The sequence below is a fragment of the Talpa occidentalis genome, unplaced genomic scaffold (genome assembly GCF_014898055.3).
Source record: "Talpa occidentalis isolate TD23 unplaced genomic scaffold, MPIMG_talOcc4v2.1 talOcc4.8, whole genome shotgun sequence".
In the NCBI taxonomy this organism is placed as follows: Eukaryota; Metazoa; Chordata; class Mammalia; order Eulipotyphla; family Talpidae; genus Talpa; species Talpa occidentalis.
Window position 1 is genome coordinate 72386094 of NW_023605194.1, and position 20087 is coordinate 72406180.

General features: G+C 45.7%; 1 protein-coding gene across 2 annotated transcripts; it reads left to right on the forward strand.

The window, feature by feature from the left end:
* Positions 1–6073: 6073 nt before the first annotated feature.
* Positions 6074–19934, forward strand: FCMR (Fc mu receptor). Of its 2 annotated transcripts, XM_037496390.2 has the most exons (8): positions 6074–6110; positions 10992–11327; positions 12354–12485; positions 13814–14027; positions 15119–15252; positions 15610–15765; positions 16119–16177; positions 18278–19934. In XM_037496390.2, the coding sequence occupies exons 1-8, from the start codon at positions 6074–6076 to the stop codon at positions 18404–18406; spliced, it is 1197 nt and encodes a 398-aa protein (XP_037352287.1). In that variant the 3' UTR covers positions 18407–19934. The 2 variants fall into 2 exon arrangements, with proteins under 2 accessions (XP_037352287.1, XP_054546123.1); XM_054690148.1 differs by lacking the exons at positions 12354–12485; positions 13814–14027; positions 15119–15252.
* Positions 19935–20087: the final 153 nt, after the last annotated feature.

Sequence of the window (20087 nt, forward strand, 5' to 3'; positions counted from 1 at the left end):
GGATGTTAAACCATCCTTGTGTCCCTGGAATGAATCCTACTTGGTCGTGGTGAATTATCTTATGGATACATTGTTGGATTCTGATGGCTAAAATTTTATTGAGGATTTTTGCATCAGTGTTCATTAGGGAGATTGGCCTGTAGTTTTCCTTTTTTGTGTTGTCCTTGTTCGGTTTTGGTATTAGTGTAATGTTGGCTTCATAAAACGTGTTTGGTATTGTCCCTTCCTTCTCAATTTTTTGGAAGAGTTTGTGAAGGATAGGCACTAATTCGTCTCTGAATGTTTGGTAGAATTCATTTGTAAATCCATCAGGTCCTGGGCTTTTGTTTTTGGGGAGGTTTTTGATTACCATTTCAATTTTGCTAATTGTAATTGGTCTGTTTAGGTGTTCTATTTCTTCTTTATCTAGCTTTGGGTGATTGTAGAGTTGTAGGAATTTGTCCATCTCCTCTAGATTGTTAAACTTGTTTCCATATAACTGTTCATAGTAGTTACTGATTATTCTTTTGATTTCTGCTGTGTCCGTTGTGATTTCTCCTCTTTCATTGATGATCCTGTTTATTTGTGCTTTCTCCCTTTTTTCCTTTGTGAGCCTGGCTAGGGGTTTGTCTATTTTATTGATTTTTTCAAAGAACCAGCTCTTGGTTTCATTGATCTTTTGGATTGTTTTTTTAGTTTCAATTTCATTTATTTCTGCCTTGGTTTTTATTATTTCTTTTCTTCTACTGGTTTTGGGGTTTTTTTGTTGTTCTTTTTCTAGATCTTTGAGCTTCGAGATTAGGTTGTTTCTTTGAGTTCTTTCTTGTTTCTTGATGTGAGCTTCTATTGCTATATATTTTCCTCTTATTACTGCTTTTGCTGCATCCCATACATTTAGGATATTGGTGTCCTCCTTGTCGTTCAATTCAAAAAATTTTTTAATTTCTTCTTTCATCTCCTCATTAGTCCAGTGGTCTTCCAGTAGTGTGGTTTTTAATCTCCATGAGGTAGGAAAGTTCCTTGCCTTCTTTTTATGGTTTATTTCTAGTTTGATGCCTTCATGGTCAGAAAAGATGGTTGATATGATTTCAATCTTGGTGTATCTGTTGATGTTTGTCTTGTGCCCCAGTATGTGATCGATCCTGGAGAATGATCCGTGTGCGCTTGAGAAAAATGTGTACTCCGTTTTTTTGTGGTTTAGTGTTCTATAGATGTCTGTTAAGCCCAATTGCTCTAGGTCCTTATTTAGAGCTTTGGTTTCTTTACTTATTTTTTGTCTTGTTGATCTATCCATTGTTGATAGTGGTGTGTTGAAGTCTCCCACTACGTATGTGTTTTCTCTGATGTCTGTTTTCAGAGAGGATAACAGTTGTCTGATATATTTTGGTGCTCCTTCGTTTGGTGAGTATATGTTAATGAGTGTTATTTCTTCTTGAAGTATTGTCCCCTTGATCATAATGTAGTGACCATTGGGGTCTCTTTTTATCTTTTTGAGTTTGAAATCTGTTTTATCTGATATAAGTATAGCTGTTCCTGCTTTCTTTTTTGGTCCATTTGCTTGAAGGATTGTTTTCCATCCTTTAACTTTGAGCCTATTTTTATCTTTTGTAGCTAAATGTGTTTCCTGGAGACAGCAAAAGGTTGGGTTTTGTTTCTTAATCCAGGCTGCAACTCTGTGTCTTTTTATTGAAGAATTTAGTCCATTTACATTTAGAGTTAATATTGATATGTTAACATCTGTATTTGCCATTGTGTTTGTCTTTCCTTTGATTTTATTTATTTATTCTTTTAATAACTTTTTTTTTTTTTTTTGGCCTTCTTTCATTGTTATTCGTCCCTCTGAGGTTCTGGCTTTAGGACTCCTTGTAGTATTTTTTGGAGTGGGGGTTTAGTTGCAATGAAATTCCGGAGTTTCTGTTTGTCTGGGAAAGTCCATATTCTTTCTTCAAAGAGGAAGGAGAGCTTTGCGGGATAGAGTATTCTTGGTTGGCATCTGTTTTCTTGGAGTCTGTTGACTATGTCCCTCCACTCTCTCCTTGCCCGTAGTGTTTCTTCGGAGAAGTCTGATGTCAGCCTGATTGGCTTTCCTTTGAATGTTATCTGTTTCTTCCCTCTTGCCAGCTTCATTATTTTTTCCTTGTCCTGGATTCTTGGGAGCTTTACTATTATGTGTCTTGCTGTATTTTTCCTTTCGTCGTGGAAGTTTGGTGTTCTTCTTGCTTCTTGTATATCAATTTTCAGCTCCTCCTTCACATTTGGGAAGTTCTCTTCAATTATCTCTTTGAATATTTTCTCTGTTCCTACTTCTCTCTCCTCTCCTTCTGGTATTCCTATAACTCTTATATTTCCTTTCCTCATGGAGTCAGATAGTTCCCGAAGTCTTTCTTCATTCTTTTTCCTTCGTACTTCTCTTTCCTTTTCTGTTTTGGTTCTTTTTATTTCTGTGTCTTCAAGAGTACTTATTCGTTGTTCCATTTCATCAATTCTGCTTTCATTGCTTTTCCCAGAATTCTTTAGTTCTTCCATTAATTCTTTGATCTCCTGCATTTCTTTTACTTCCCTCTTTAGGGACTCAATTTCATTCTTCTGATCGTTGATTATTTTTCCCTTATCATTGTTTTCCTTTATGACTTCTGTCAGTTTTTTAATCACGGCAATTTTAAATTCTCTTTCTGGAAGGCTCAGAAGTTCTTCCAAGTTACTGTCGTTGCCATCTGGGGGCTGGTTTTCTTTTTGTGGTGTGCTTTTTCTCTGGAGAGTTGCTAAGTTGCGTGTGGTTCTTCTCCTCCCTACAGTCTGTTTTCTAATTTGCCGTATGCGTTGGGACACTGTCTACACAATTATTTTTGATTACACAGAACAGCATTCTTTAAGCTAGCTTTTCTTGTTTTGTTCCCAAGACCACAAATTATCAGAAAGCATTAATATTTAACTACTGCTACATTTTTCTTTTAGTGATCACAAACAATACATTCTCTATGTAAGCATTTTAATTTTTGTGGTGTTGTCTCATGTGAGAAGTATTATGATTATTTTGAAACTACTATTGCCACACACTATTTTCTTTATCATGCATTTCCTGAAACTGATTGCACACAAAATAGAAAAAGTAAAGTAGGTAAGAAAATAGTATAATTATAGACTGGTTGCTATGTTGCTTCTTATGCAGGAATAATGACCAACTGGTTAATAGTTAAACCATTTTGTTGGTGACTCCATCAGGCAGCAGCCATGTTCTCAGCCAAAAGAAGGGGTTTTTTTTACTGCGGCCTTAACGCCTGGATTAGGCTTGCAGGCCTTTAAACACTTGTCTGATTTGAACGCCAAAGATTATTATAATGAAGCCCCTCAGGGACTGCGCCTGTCTTAGGTCTTCAGGAGTCACAGACATATGGCTGGCCAGTGCCTTCTTTAGTCTGCCCCTGATCTTACCCGTCATTGACTGTCCAGTCCAGCGCACAGGGGAAGGGGGTTTTAATTACTCAGATTTACTATGTGTCCGAGTGAAAGCCTCCCTCTTTCCAGTAAGTTCACTGGCGGTTAGCGGCAGAGGCAGCCGCATATCTGGTTTTATTTATTCCCTCTACCTGCTTGTTATTAGGCTCTGGATTTTTTCCATCAGGTTCATCCTATTTGGTTGAGCCTTGGCCTTGGGGGGCATTAAGCCCTTGAGCCCCCATGCATGAGTGTGTTTCAGCTTATCAGGCCTTTTGGGAACAGGAGAGCAAGGGCAATGGGCAGTTTTGAGAGTCAGAAGGAGAAATGAGATTTACATGTGAAATAAAGAGAGGGAGAAGAGAATAAAATGATTAATTTTCCCACTTTGAAATTTAGCCATGGGTCAATCTTCCTTTGAGGCCCAACCCTGAGATGCTGGCAATATCCAAAGGCACGGCATGGGGCCAGGACTGAGAGCTTGCTTCCCTCCACTCCAGACATGGCAATCCCCAGACTGCTCATCCTTACTCTTAAGGCCCCCATGTGATGTTTCTAAGGGTTTTCTTTGGGCTTCACATACTATGAGGGTCTCTCCAATGCACTGTCACCCCACACAGCCTCAGCAACACTTGGCAGGCCCCAGACCCAGCCAGCCAGTGCTTGGTGCACATATCCACACACACACAGCACGCTCACTCACATCACACAGTCACACACTCACATACACCACACATACACACATCATGCAAGCATTCATGTATATCACACAACACACAGTCACATAGAATGCATGTTCAGACATCACATACAACACACAAATCATTATGCCACACACAGGCACACACACAAACACCCCATACTGCACCTCACTTTCTGTCACACACCACACATACTTCACACACTTACACACCACAGCCATACACCAATCGTCACTCACACATCACACACACACACTCTCACGCCCAGGGTCACACTCATGCCAACATTCATTCAGTCATTTATTTTGTTTTTCTCTCTCCAAGGCTATCCCAGGCCTTGTGCCCAGCAAATGTGAGAGCCCAACTGTGTCACAGCTGCAGGGCACTGTGAAGAGTGTCCCACCGAGACAGGAGGGAGGCTGATGCCCGCTGAGGCCTCCAGCGCCCATACTAACCAGAGGCCCAACGCTGCCTATAGACGCCCTGGCCCAGCTGGTGCTTGGAGGAAATTATAGCTACAGCTGCTCTGGGCTGGCCAGACCCCCATGGTGTAGGCAGGCAGACTATGCACCCCATGCACTCACTTCCTCTATGCCCCACACTTCCTCTGCACCTGTTTTGAGCCTCACATTCTACTTCAATAGCAGATGCTGTTTTGTATGTTGACAAGTGGTGGGCAGGGCCAGTGGAAAGGAGCGTGCTCAGAAACGCAGAGGAGCCTGAAGTTTCTATCAGTCATGCCCTCCCAGAAAGGGCATAAGAGGCTGCAGCACCTCGAGCTGGGGAGCCTAGGAACCAGCCTATGATGTAACATCCAGGCATGAAGTCTTGGGACACCTCCAATGAGTAACAACCCGCACAGCTCCATTGTAAAGGGCTCTTAGAGTGCTTCCACATTCATGGTTCCTACTGAGTTTCATGGATGTCCTGCAAGGCAGGCAAAGCAGGACCCATCCATCATTCATCAATGTAAAGACCAAGGCCCAAAGCTAGAAAGTGCCAAGTCAGGACAGGATCCAGTTCTTCTTTCTGGAATCCAAAGTTCTTTCCATGACACCTCGTGGCTGATTGTCTCAGCGTCTTTCTTCCCCACCACTGAGCTTCACTCCTCCCTTCTCTACACCCCAAAGGATGGCCCTGGTAGGCCAACAGGACACTGGCAGAGCTGCTGTGTGATCTGTCACACTCTGCTCTTGGACTGCTCCTGTAATGACTGAACAGTGGCCCGGGTCCCTGTCAGTGGGCAGCACCTTAGGCAGATAGTGGGGAGAGATATGAAGAGGCCAATCTGAAGTGCTGGACAAGTTGGGGTGACAGCTCAGGAGAGATGTCCTGAAGGAGGAAATGCCAGGGATTGTCTACTTACATCTTCACCTTGTACATAAAAAGAAGGATCAGAGAAAGGTAGAGGGTAACTCATATCAACTATTAGTGTCCTGCATGGTGGGTGCTCAAATGAGTACATTGGTGGCTGGCAATGGTTACAACAAACGGCATCTTCTGCCTTCAAACCCAACTTCTGTCCAGGCAACCATCCTCAGATGGAGAAATCTGTGATGAGTCTCCTTTTTCCTGGAGACAAGGTTAAAGTAAATGACTCAGACTCAGCAGTCAGGGAATATACATAAAGCATGGGAGGTCAAAGAAATACTAAACCTGCTGATTTCTAACAGTTTGAAGTAACCATCTTGAGTACCTCAAACACTGGCAACCCATTCTGAACCCATGTTTTCTCAACCTGACTTCCGCTGTGGTTTATCGGTAGTTTCTTTTTTGGGCTATCAAAACAAGTTATAATCAAGACAGGTTGTATTTCCTCATTTTCAAGCCTTTCTATCTGTAAGGGCCAGAAATCTCTTTGAAACAATCAGCAGATTGCGACAGGCCCCTGGGCAAGCAGTGGATCTCTGCCCCTGTTTCCCGGGGCTCCTGGATGTAACCCTGCTCTGGAAGAAGCCATGAAACTGTGGCTTTGGTTGCTTTACTTCTTGCCAGGTAAGTGCAGTGGGGAAACACCTCAGATGTCTTATGGGGTTCGAAATGGCCACGAGTAGGGGAATTGTTCCTATAAGGACACTTTTTTTTTATGTATTCTGGCTTTCTTCATGATAACTCGAATATGGAAGAAAACAAATGTCTGTTGAGTTGAAGATGGAAAACCCTAAGAGTCTGAGGGAATCTAGTTTTAATGAAATGTTACTCTGAGAGGCAGAGTGCGAGCACTGAAGATGGCTAACTAAACTTAGACTGAGAGGGAGTGGGGTAGGTGGGAGTGAATTGTTCCACTACCACAATGCACCATTCCAGCCAGGCCAAAGGGGTCCCTGCTCTGGGCTCAGGCATTCACCATTTGTGCCCAAACCCAGGGGGCAATGAGTTTAAGGCTCAAGAGGATCTGCCTGCCTCAATCCCACACCCACACCCCCACTTCTGGACCTTTAACTCCTTATCCAAATGACTCCAGTTCCACTTTCAAAGGCTACATGAGCCTCATGCTGGGTCTTCTATCCTGGGGTGACCCTTAGGCCTATCAAAGGGTGGCCACCAGTGACTAGATGGTAAGGAGATAGATGGAACTTGTACCTGAAAACTGGAAAATCCACCATGTATGCATCAGGGCCCTGTGGAATGTGCAGAAGCCAGGGATAGGGAAGGAGAGTGAGGCCAAAGGCAAGTAGTGTGAGGCCGTTTTCCTCGACATTGCCATGTTTTAGTATGAACAGCCAAGGAAGATGTGAATTTGTCAGGATAGTTTAGAACATATTTTATTCAACAGTTTAGTTTAAGTTGATTTATAACTTTAAAGTATTTAGATATATAGTATTTGGTCCAATATTGGCGCTATTGCCCCAAATCCTACAAATGTTGGGGTGGTCCTGATTCTCACGGGCCCAGTGCATGACGGACACATGGAAAACCACGTTGCTGGAAATTCTCTGTGGAGTTCCACAATAAGGAAATACCACATCACATGATGTAAGCTTTTGAGCCATTTTACCTCAACCCATAACAACATAGACATACACTTGATCCTGAAATTTTTGATTCTTGATTCTTTCCGGTGGGGATGAGTTTTGAGCCTCAGCAGTTGGATGGATGCTGGTGTTATTTTCTGTTGGGCAGAGCATGTGAAAGAACAGGTTTAGAAGATAAATCAAGAGTTCTCCTTTTTCCATTGTAAGCTTGAAATACACCTCATATATTCAAGTAGAGTCCCAGTACAGACAAACATCAGAGAGGCAGGTAAAGATAAGATTGGAGAGACATGTTTTGGGAAAATACATATATAGTGCTGGCATTGAAAGCCATGGGAATAAATGAGTTAGTGTGGGGAGAGAATAAGGAAGGCCAGAGAAAAGAACAGGCCCACGTTCCAAGCCCGAGGGTGGTCCAACCTTGTGAGGGGGTAGAGAAGGAAAAGTAAATACGGAGATTGAAGGGACTGGCCATTGAGACTTCTGTGCTGGGGAAACCAAGAGATGAAAGTATTTCAAGGTGAGAGGGTCCAGTTACTGGCTGCAGAGAGGGCAAGTAAGATGAAGAGAGAGAAGTGAGCATCAAACTTGACAACAAAGAATGTTTTAGTAACCTTTACCAGATCAGTTTCAGTGGAATGTCAGGGACAAAATTCTGACAGGTATAGGTGAAAGAGAATTGGGACTGCATGACAGTGGTTTGGCGATATTCCAAGGTCTGGTTGAGAAAGAGAACAGAGAAGAGGGATGGCCACTGAAGGAGAGGTAAAAGGTCAACCGAGGGGGCTTTCAATAAGGGGGATCCCAGGGTACACATGCAATCCAGGGCGATGCCAGAAAAGACAACCGGTAATGTGAGGACAGAAAAAAGGTGATTACAGAAGAGAAGTTCCAAAGAAGGTGAGCAGTGTGGGTGCAGGATACAAGCGGAAGGACTGGCCTTCCTTCATTGTGATAGAGTAAAGGGCTGGCAGCAGCCTGGACACACTGAGTTAGCATATATGGAAGAGGGGCATTGAGTAAGATGCTCCTTATTCTTTTTTAAAAAACCCACACTTCATTTAAAAAACATGAAAATATCAGACTTTCTTTCCTGAGAGTCTATTACTTCAGATGATAAAGCCACTGCTCTCCAGAGCACCACCATCAGCCATACAGTCTTGCACCTTATTTTGCATTATGAAAATTAAGGGGGTTTCCCCATGTTCCAAATGTATATTTACATCCAATTATATATCAAGAGTCTGACTTTTAAAACTCTCTCTATATATATATATCCCCCTACCCTGCCATCACCACTGAAAATCAAGTCAGTAGTTCAGAGATTAATGTCACCTCTTGAAAATAACAATATTAATCAGTTTAGTTTCATTAGAAAATTTCTCCCACCCCTTGCTTTCTTCACCAGAATTGTTTGTGAATGTAGTTATAGAGCCTAGAATTGCAAAAATTTAAGGGCACCTGGAATGTTTGTTTTAAATGCTGGTTCCTAGGCCCCACCCTTTAAAGATGTAATCACCATGCACAGGGTAGAACTAGGTCACCAGCATCTTAGCTAGCTGTATGCACACAGGGCTATTTCAGACTTCTAAATCAGGAAGTTCTGTCTATCTTTTCTTAGTTCGGTTAATCTGCTTTTTATGTCTTGGGAACAGGTTAGAACCTACTATAAAATCCAAGGAGAGTTGGGGTCTGTTCATTTTCACATAGCCAACCAATCTTTCCTTGTAGACCAGAGCCCAGTGTCTCCAGCAGCTTCATTGTGCTTTATCCATTCAGTATTTGCAAGGTGAGGATGTCTAGCTTGGACTGCTATAACAAAATACCATAGAGTATATGGCTTAAGCAACAGATTTATTTCTTACCATTCTAGGAGATAGAAGTTCTAAGATCTAGGAGCCAACAAATGGGGTGGGAGTTGAGGGGGGGGGGGGACTCTTCCTAGCTTGAAGATGGCCTCCATCTCCCTCTGTGCTCACATGGGCTTTTCTTGTGCCCATTGAGAAAACAGGGACACTAACCTCATTATGAAGGCTCCACCCTCCTGACTTCATCTAACCCAATTACCATTTAAAGTTCCCACCTCCTAATACGGCTTCAACAAATGAATTGTGGAGGAAAAAAAAAAAACAGGATCTGGGCAAGCCAGTTTTACCAGGAAGTCTGAGGAAGAGACTGGAGTTGTCTGCAGTGGTGATGATCCCCCTCTGCTCTGTCTCGTCCCTGTCCATTTTAGAAGATCTTGCTCTTGGGAAAACAACTTTCACACACACCCCTTTCTCATTAGTATGGTTTAAAAACATTTGAGTGTTCACTGTCCAGAATGAGCTTAACACTCAGGTGTGGGATGTCTGGATACATCAGATGATTCCCACACCCCTTTGATGGGGTCTTTGTCCTTGGAACAGGTCATCCTTCCATTAGCACATTCCAATCAGGAGGCTCTCACACATCAGAGTTTCTGATGATTTACAGCTCTGAGGGTTTCCATGTCAGATCATGCATCTCTGACTGGCACCTCTCTCCATCAGTTTAACAGCAGCTATGCATTTAGGTTTTAGCATGCTCCTGTAAGTGCTTCCCTTCAGCCCCTTCTTTACTCCTATCTCACACTCCACATGGTTTCTACCACTCACTGTTGTCCACATTCCTCCCTGCCCAGAACATCTTCAAGTCTCTCTGCTCACCCAGAACCTTCAAGTTTACTTCTTATCCTGACTCCCATTATTTAGCTCAGCTTCTTGGAGATATTCATAATGGTGCTCTGTGGATGAATTTTAGGAAGTTGGTGAACTTCTCTCCACCCCATACACACACTATGCCCTGCAAACCCTCTTCCCAAAAATATGCGGACACTTAACAGGGCTCACACAGCTGAGAGCTATACACACTCTCACCCTCTACTCCAGCAGCCTCAACTGCAGTAAATCTGCCTTTCCTTGGTTAAAACATAAGCTTTTTAATGTCAGGGATTCACAGAATACATTGTACTGTCCCTGCTTGCTCCACAGCCCCCACTCGTATTTTCTGTACAAATACATTCACGTGTGCCCTCGCTGTCCCTCCTACGTCCCTTGCCTCAGTGAAGAGCATCATCATTCCTCAGTTGCCCTTTATGCCAAAATCCTTTAGGTCAGAGCTTAGATATCATTTCTTCTAGAAAGTCTTCCTCAAATGACAACATCCCTCTGCCACAGCCTGGGTCAGGTTGCCTCCAAGAGACCCTGTGTGTCTCTGCCATGGGGTTGACTGTGCTGCTGAGCGGCCATTCACATGTTACACACTGAGTGCCTTGCTCTGTGGGGGGAGGTTGCCAGCTGTGTTACTCTTACATGAAGGACAGTCAGCACTTGCTGAATGGCTGAGTTCATTCAGCTGGGGAGTGGTTATTCTGGCTGTACAGATATGAGCAAAACCAAATTAAAAAGGAAAACCTGTTACAGCAGAACCACACCATGCCTCCTAACACATTGAAGTCACTTGGGAGTCACATACTTCTTTGAGTCACCATGGCACATCACCTCTCCTTACAGTGGGACAGTAGTCTTAACTATATTGGGGGATCTTTTGGTGTCTGGGTCACATAGGTTTGGTGATGAGGCTGAGAGTTTCATTAAGGTTTGGCTGAGATTCAGTTCTGGGCATACTCCTGGGAATGAACACAGAGCGAGACTAAAGCTGTAAATGGGGTTGGATGAGGGGAGTGTAAGAGACCAGTTTCATGCAAGGGCTGGCTGAGGCTTAAGCTGATAATGGAAATAGGACTCATTCTGGGGATGATCATTAGACTGGACTGGCTCCTGGGCTGTGTTTGGAAAGAGGATTCGAGTTGGGGACGTGGCTGGTGTTGGTCTCTAGCTGCGGATGGCACATCCTCTACATTAATTTCCTCTTCCTACAGTTTCTGGGGCTCTGAGGTTCCTCCCAGAAATGAAGCTGGAGGGTATTCTGGGTGGATCCATTACCATCGAGTGCCCGCTTCCTAAAACATACATGCGGATATATCTGTGCCGGAAGATGACTGACTCTAGAATATGTGCTACTGTGATTTCCAACCAGAACTTTGTCAAGAAGGAATACAAGAGACGAGTCTCCCTGAAATATTGTCCAAACAAGAATGTGTACCTAGTTGAGGTGACAAATCTGGCCAAGAGTGACAGTGGCATCTATGCATGTGGAGCAGGCCAGAAAACAGACCGGGGCAGGACCCAGCAAGTCATCCTGAATGTCCGCAGTGGTAGGTGCCCCACCTGACGGAGACTCAGCCCACCCAGGAAATGTTTCCTCCAACAAAAGTGGGATTAACCATGAAACAGACGCTGAAGCTACTGCCAGTTCAATAATAACTGGGATTTTTGTAGCTGACACTAAATAGACAATTAACTTCATGGTCCCCAGAATGTTATATGTAAATTTTAAGAAAGCAACAAGATAGTTTCTCTCCTTATATTGGATTATATGCATCTGACTAGGGAACAAGGGGGTGGGTTTTGAGCTTAACACGAGGCTCTGAGACTAAAGGAAATTGGAAGTAAAAGGAAATAACTGTCTCACAAGTATATAGGAAAGACACTCATTTTTCAAGCCACATTTACAGGTCAAACTTGTTACTTTGTAATCTGATACTTTCCTTTTATTTCTTAAGTTCTATCTTTTTCCTTTTCTCCAACAAATTCTTCTCATATATGTGGCACTAATTCAACAGCCTAGAATCCCAGGGGCCTCTGATAGTTTTCTTTTTTTTTGTTGTTTGTTTGTTTTTGTTATTTATTTATTTATTTGTTTATTTGTTTGTTTGTTTGTTTGTTTATACAAGCACTGGGTACAGTCAGAAGCACCAGAGGGTGAGAGAATTCACCAGAGCCAGAGCGGGGAGCAGAACAGGCAGACTGACGAAGTACACTGCTGAGGGGAGCAGCGGACGAGACAGGAGAGGTCTGCGCGCCATGTGGGACCCTCGCTGGGGACCTAACCGGCGCTGCAGAGGCTACGGGCAGCTTTGCAGCCCAGAGCTCAACCTCTGTGCCACCAGGGGAGGCCCACCTCTGATAGTTTTCTAGGGAAAACTGACTGTGTTAGGTTGAAAGAATATGTCTTCTAGGGAAGCCATTAGTTCAGTTCCCTTTCCCCTCTAGGTGGATCCTGCCATCATCCCCTCACTGCCATCCACCCGGGCTGAGTCAGCTGCAGCTCATAGCAACAGCCCCTTCAGGCTTCAGTCTCCTCCCGGGGCACACCAGTGTATTCCTCTTGCCTCCAACAGAGTATGCACCATTCTCAGAAGAGGAGCCAATTACTGAGCCTACACAGCGCTTTCATGAATTTCAACATATGCCAATGGCCCCATGGGTCCAGATGCCTGCACATTCCAGTTCTTCTAAGTTTATATCCAAAGGTCAGTTCACATGGGGTGAGAGTGGAAGAGTTGATGTGACATGAAAATGGAGAAGGGGGATGTGTTCAGTTCACAGACTGGCCGGCAGAGCAGAACTGAGTCTCAAGTGTGTATTACCCTGCCTTCAGCGAGATGTGATCCCTGAAAGAGGCTGTCTCCCTCCTTCAACATCATCCTACAGCCTGCTGGTTTCAGAACTTAATCGTCACCAACAGGTGGCACCACTAGTAATGACGTTGGGGCTCCAGTCACAAAATCTAGTTCTTAGGAATGATTGCAGACAACAAGGTAGTGCAGAGATTTCCCCACCAGAGGTCCTCATGCTCCCTTAGAACTGTCTCTACTGGCTAGCAGAGAGTGATTTTAACAGCTCTTTTGCTATAAAAAGATAAATCTGATGAAATTTCTGATGAAACTGATGAAACTTTTACATTGTAGAACATTTTCAATGTAATTTCAATGTAAAAATGTAATTCAATGTAATTTCCATGTAATTTCAATGTAATTCAATGTAATTTCAATGTAAAATGTAAAACATTTACATTACAATGTAAAACATTTTCCTGTTTTAAACGCATTTGGTATGCAATATTTCCATATCTTCACATCTACCCTGTGAGATAGATACATTAACTGAACATTGTTACATCAGGGGTCCCTGTAGGATGCCAAGAAGGATAAACTGAGTGCATCTTATACCCAGGTGATGGCTGGTAGGTGGGATGTGGGAGAAGAGATAAGCATATAAATTTAGCAAAGGCAGGAGCCTCCCTGGTGGTGCAAGGAGTTAAGCCGCAGTTCTATGACGCTATCTGCAGCCATTGCAGCACAAGTTTGATTCCCGGCCAGGAAGGTGACCCCATGGCACAGCAGGCCTCTCTTGTCTCTTGCTGTTCCCCTCAGCAGTGTATTTCATCAATCTACCTGTTCTATTCCTCACTCTGTCTCTGGTCACTCTGTCTCACTCCTCTCACCCCTTGCACCTCTAACTTGTACACCAGTTCTTGTATGCATAAATAAATAATTTTTTTTTAAAAAAGTATAGCAAAGGCAGAGTGGAAATTGAACTAGGAGCAATGTTTTCTCCATACTCAGAGGACAAGCTCTTCTGCCTCAAAGTCAAGGAGGGTTTCCTGGATAAAATGGTGTATGAAGCAAATAGAAGTAGAATTTACTAGGTGCAGGGGACATGGTAAGAAGTTATTTCAGGCCACCAGGACTGCAAAAACAAAGACATCCCAGTTAGAATGAATTTAAGAAAGTGATGGTAAACCAACCCTGCCGGCGAGTATATATGAAAAGTGACTTTTTCTTATTATCTCCTACAGTAACCACACCAGCTCTGAGGACCAAGGTTCCTCCAGCACCCTCCCCCTCCTCCATCATCACAACCACTCACCACCCTCAAGTTTCCAGGGCATCTTTGGTAGCAGGTACCAATCCCCCAACCGTCCTGCCATCTAACGAAGCCTTAAAGACCTCAGCTCAGAAGGGGCTGCTCAAGCCCCAGACAACCAGTGACATCCACCACCCCAAGCAGAGGTAAGAGCCCTCCGCTAGCCAGGATAGACTAGCACCCCAGCAAAGTTTCACTTTATCTCTAGAGGGCCACCATGACATATAATACCTATGAATACATGTCAGTGCCTCAGCAGGAAATCCTGTAGAAATGAGCCCCAAATCTGCCAGTCATCCAACAGTCATTCAGAAGTTTTGATAGGGAACTAAATGAGAATAAAATTAACTACGGAACTATTAACTTAAAATAACCTTCTTGTGTTTCCTTTTGCTTTTCTAATGTGGCTACCAGGAAATTTAATATTACATCTGCAGCTCACTTTCTATATTCCGATTTGCCAGCTTGGGTCTAAAGGCAGGAGAGCAAGCCAGGAAAGTGATGCAATGGGCCACTAGGGGGACAGCATCATAGCAGACTTCAAAAACACCTCAAATTGGATTTACTTTGGCTTAAGGAACCCTTTCCTCACTTCGACATCATTTGAGTCTTATAGCTAAATAAACTGAAGTCATGGGGGCTAAATGTTTTCAAGGAGAACGAGTTCTCCTGATTCCTAGTTTCAGTAAATTACACTAATCTACCAGTGGAAAAGAGTGCGCATCAATTCAAGCCACGTTGTCTTAGTCTTCACTATGTGCTGGGCACTGTGCTATCAGTATGTGCCACCTCGCCAGCGTGCACCCGCATCCTTGCTTCCGGAGGAAAACCAGGAGCAACAGGGTGCGCTCCTTCTTCCCAGGGGTCCTGGCTTAATGAGGGGGGGGGGGACTTCCTTGGCAGAAGTAACTCTTAGCATCTCAAAAACCTTGTGAGAAAACTAAGGTGCAGAAAGTAGGGAGGGCCCTAACGTTTAGTGGCTGCTGCAGCAAGTCCTCATCTCCCTTGTTTTGTTTCACCATTGGAGCGGTCCTTGTCAACCAGGTTTTCCCACACCCGTTTCCCAGGAAATGAGGCTCAGACAAGCTGGGGGGAGTGGAGGGAGGGAGGGGGCGAGAATTCTGTTCACAAAGGGACCAGCTGGGAGGCGGCTCCAAATCCGCGGGCCTGTCAAGTTGTCTCTCACCCGCCCTTCCACGCGGACCTCGGCCCGCTCCCCCTCCCCTTCCCTCCGCAGAGCCTTCCACCACGGCCACAAGTCAGGGACCGAAACCCCGAAATTTCACATACTGATCCCGACCACCCTGAGCCTGATCCTGCTGGCGGCGCTTCTGGGGCTGGTGCTGAGAAGAGTCATTCAAAGGAGGAAACGTGAGCGTTGGGCTCGCCAGGGAAAGCGAAGCTGCCCTAAGAAGCCAGAGTGATGAGATTCCCCCAGATTCTGCCCGGACAACCCCAGGCGCTTTGGACGAGCAGCGACTGGGGGGTGGGGGGGAGGACAGGGACGGGGCGGGGGCTGAGAGAAGGCCGGCAGGGGACGCGCGGCCTGGGCCCTCTCGTTCTCAGGCGGGGGCAGGGCTGTGCCCCGCGTCCTGCGCTCTCTGACGGTGAGCCCCGGGCGCAGGGACAGGGGCGGCCTGGGCTCCTTAGACCCGTGGGAGGGGGCCGCATGGCCATGCGCCTCTGACTCCATTGTCCTTCCCTCTTTCGCTGCGGTTGCACGGGCAGGTCTCGCCAGGCGGGTCTCCAGACAGGCCGTGAGAACGCGCGCCCCGGCGGCTTCCCGGCGGCCCCGGCCCCACGCGCCCCGCGCGTCCCCGCGGCCGCGCGCCCAGAACATCTACAGCGCCTGCCCTCGGAGCGCTCGCGGGGCGGATTCCGCGGGTGAGCCCGGGTGGGGTGAGCGGGCGCGGGGCTGGGGGGTCGGGGGAGGGCTGGAGGGGGCGGGGCGAGCAGGAGCGGGCAGGGCAAGTGGGCAGCAGACGCTGCGCGGGTGGGCGCGGGGAGAGGGTGAGCTCAGGCGGGGGGACAGCTAGACCAATAGGCGAACGGGCACGGGCCGAGGACCTGCTTCTGCAGAAACAGCGCGGTGGCCGACGTGCGCCCGGAGTCTTGCTTCTCCCGGAAAACCAGCTTCCGCGGGGTCCGGCTTTCCTTCCCAGGGGTTCTGGCAGGGCTGGGCGGGGAACTGGACCCCTAGAACACTTCATCACTTCGGCCTCCCTTGTCCCCCTTAGTTACGCCGGAGGTACCTCTCCCCGGTCCCGGAGATTTGGCGCCCCCGACCCCACCGCAGGTAAGCTCCGCGGTGCCCCTGATTGGCAACCGCGGCCGGAATGGCCGACCCGAGACCCTGGTGAGAGCTGGACTCTTATCCGGAGGCAGCTTGGCGAGGGCACGGGCTTGCCCCGCAGCAGCCAGGCCTGGAGTGGGGAACAGGTTGTATCAGCTTCTGTCTTTGATGGTGTCGGTAGACTGACTCCCCAACAGCTGTGGTAGGTTTAGTTAGTTGTGTAACTTTCGCCCAGCATTTCTTAGATCAATGAGTGTTTAGTAGGGTTGATAGATGGTCACTCGGAAAATATGTGGAGGATGTTCAGGTGGAAGAGATTCTAGGTCTAGAAGGTCTTGAGGTGTTGGCAGCTACCCAACCTCACCTGAATATGAGGAAGAGCTTCCGAGTAAACTTTAATATGAGAGGAGGGGATTTACTCACGAGTGGAAGCGTGTCAGCCTGGCAGATGTTAGGGTGTGGACAGGATTCCACACCATGGGGAGGAGGTTTCCTTTGGAAATCTAGGAATGGACTAGGTGACTCATTTTTCTATCAGTGGCCATTAGCAGATGGGTAAAAAAAGCCTTTAATCTATCCATTCATCTTTGCTTTCCCAAATTAAGAAAACATTATGTTCTCTAAGGTAGCCCACACTATTACCGCAGGAGGCAGGAAAAACTAAGCTTGGCAAATATCCTTGTTTCAATGAGGATGTAGACTAAGCAAATGCAACAGACCCTAAAACAATGGATGGAAATTTATTTTCCTCTCAAGTAAAGGTGGGGGGTGGGGGCAGAACGAGGTGGCCTGAGCCATAAGGTCATCCAGGCGCTCAGGGGCTTTCCCATTGCTCCACCAACCCGAGTCTTGCCTAGGTCATAGTCAGTGCTCAGTCCGCAGGACCAGCCTGCCTTCCACCACACAGGAGAGAGGGAGAAGGTGACCACGACCCTAAAATTTCACACAGCACTTCCACTCCTATCCCACTGGCCATAATTAATCATGTGACTAAGCATACTTATCTTCAGGGGAGGCTGAGAAATGCAGTCCCTGGAGCAATCATGTAGCGGGCTAAAAAGGGAAGTGTCATGCACAGCAATAAATAACAGCTCTGCTCCAGACACCTCCAGCCTCTTGAACTTGGCCTTGTCCCTGCCAGTAGCTTAGGTATGGCCCTGCAGTGCCCATCATTCTGCCCTTTGCTCTTGATCTTTCCTGTGACCATGCAGGCCCTCACCAAGGCCTGTCCTTGCTCATATCTTATCTTCCCTGCTTGATTGTCTCATTCCCACTATTTGATACTAAAATCTTGATGAAACAGTTTTACATGGTGGATATAATCAGTGATGAATATTTTGACATTCACAGGAAATATATTTTTAAGCCAATTAAATTGATCTCAAATGATGAGCAATGGGAGATATAGTTTTGAAACAAGCTGCTACTCAATTCTCTTTGGTAAAGTACCAAGAATAACAGTTCCTTTCAGTGACCTCTTACTGAGCACCTGCTATATGCAGGAACTGAACTTCTGGTTCTTGTGTTTAAATACATGAATGTCCCCACCTCTGCCTTCTTGTGTGAATGTTACAGTAGTTGTGCCATGTTCGGGGTCATGGGGAAGTCCTGTTCTCCAAGATGTTCCTGTGGGTTCTGTCTGGGGAAGAAGCACCGCTCACCACTGTGCCATGCACCGCCTTCCTCCCCTTCACACCCAGCCCCTTCCCAGAATGCACTGTCATGACATGGTGTGCCCTTTCTGAGCCCAATGGAAGTGCAGAGGATGATTCACTTGACTTTGAATAATTCCCTAAGAAGACACATATTTATTCCACAAGTCATGTCATACAGCCCCAGAGGGGAAATTACCCTAGTAGCTGGGTCTCCTTCAGACCTATGCTTAGCCACGTGACTTTGGTCTGAGCATCTCCTGCCCATGTTATATCTTAGTGTTTTCCCGTTGTCTATGTAAGACACCTCCCTGAAAATCTCCAGAGCTGAGCCACTTGATGAATCTCAACCACCCCTGTGTCTTTGAAGTCAGCAACCATACACATGCCCCATTCCCTCTGTGGAAATCCGCCTGGTGAGAAGCTAAAACCCTGTTTTGGTTCTTCCCAGGTATCTGTAACTTCCTGGTTCCATGCCCCATCTCTGAAGACCAGCAATGAATACATGAGCATCCACCACCAGCGTGCCGGCAAGGTGGGGGACACTGACCCAGATGACTACGTCAATTTTCCCTGCTGACTCACCTCTCTGGCTGATACCCTGGGCCCAGACCTTGATGCAGTGAGCCTCATCTGCCTGCTGGTTTCCAATACCTGCTCCTCCTTCTGGTTTTAGAGCCTCCCACATCCCACCTCCAGTATCTTCCTGTCTCCCCTGAGCATAGGTCATGCCCCCCAATACTTCTTGTACACCTTTGTAGTGTCCTGTGGTTTTCTGGTGAACTCTGACATGCAGAGAATGTGTCCCAGTGTTACCTACTTCCTTTCCAAGTCTTGGCAATGGGGTTTTCACAGTATCTGTAAGTACAGTGTCCTTGTTGCCCTGGCTCTAGACCAAGTGACTTAGGACTGGAGCAGAGGCTTCGCTGTTGTTTCAGGAGCCCTTCCCAGGCTTGGGCCTCACCCATTGAAGGTGCCTGGGCTGCACCCTGAGGACATGCCTCAGCTCCGTGAGCTAGGAAGGACCTGATATAAAACAGAAGGAGGAGATTTTTTTGCCCTGACCTTAAAGCTGGCACTTTACCAGTGAGCATCTATAATCTCATGTCATCTGCTAAGAACAATTTATTTTGATGTGATGAAGGGTTCTACATTTTTGGAACCATGGTGGTTAGGATTCATGATACATATAAATCTCCCTCTTTGTATAATATATATAAAAATCCTCCCTTGATGCACATAAGTATTCTGGCCCCCAGGATAGCCCCTCTTTAGAAATTGTTTTTTTTCATCACTTTATCCTTTTTCAATAACCTAGCACTGATATTTGTGTACTTAACATTGGTCAAAACTATTAACATCTCTTTGTTTTCATCTCTTTGCCAGATCCAGGTAACTTATGGCAAAGTAACTTATGGAAAGTACATGACCTGGGATTCCTTGAGGCCCAGGGTTTCTGCATTAGCACTTATGAGATAGAAGAAGAAACATCAACCTCCCATATATATTTTAAAGTTTTTTCAGCTAGACGTAAGCTGACATATCTTTGGATCAAAGTTAACTACAAAGTTCAGCTAGCGCTTGAGACTAGAGAATCCCCAGTCTTACTATTGAATAGAAGGCTTTTCCCGGACATACAATTCAGCTTCACTGGACACTTGTCTGTGGATGGCGAGACTGCCAGACTTGAGGTCCCTGCCTTGTATTAGCAAGGAACCCATCACAAATTGAACAGTACATCCAGGGCAACACCATCGGCCACGTGAGCTTGACACTGGCAGATGATGGAAGAAAGAGTAGGATGAGAAAGGGGGGCTTCCAAGCTGAGGGGATGTGGGAGTAGGTGGGGACTGCAATGTTTAGAGAGCCTGCTTTTTGCTGTGCACTGATCTACATTATATCTTTTTTCATTTCACTCTTTCACCACTCCTATGCTTTGTTCTTGCAGATTTCATGACAGTGTTATTTCCATGCTCTTAAGTTCAACTTCATATCCCAGCACCCACCATTGTTCTTCAACAATTCAAAAACACGCAAAAAAATAAAAATCCAGTTTATTAAACATTTGCCAGCCTGGTTGCTAGCATGATGGAGGATGAAAGAGAAGCATGGGGCACCGTCGCTGCTGCCTGTACAGAACTGTCTCAGAAATAAATACAGCATCAATTAAAACATGGACAATAATTAGAGTTGTAATAAATACAGGAATTCACTCTGTAGATTATTCACAGCATCCGAGGGATGACTGACCTTGGGGCCAA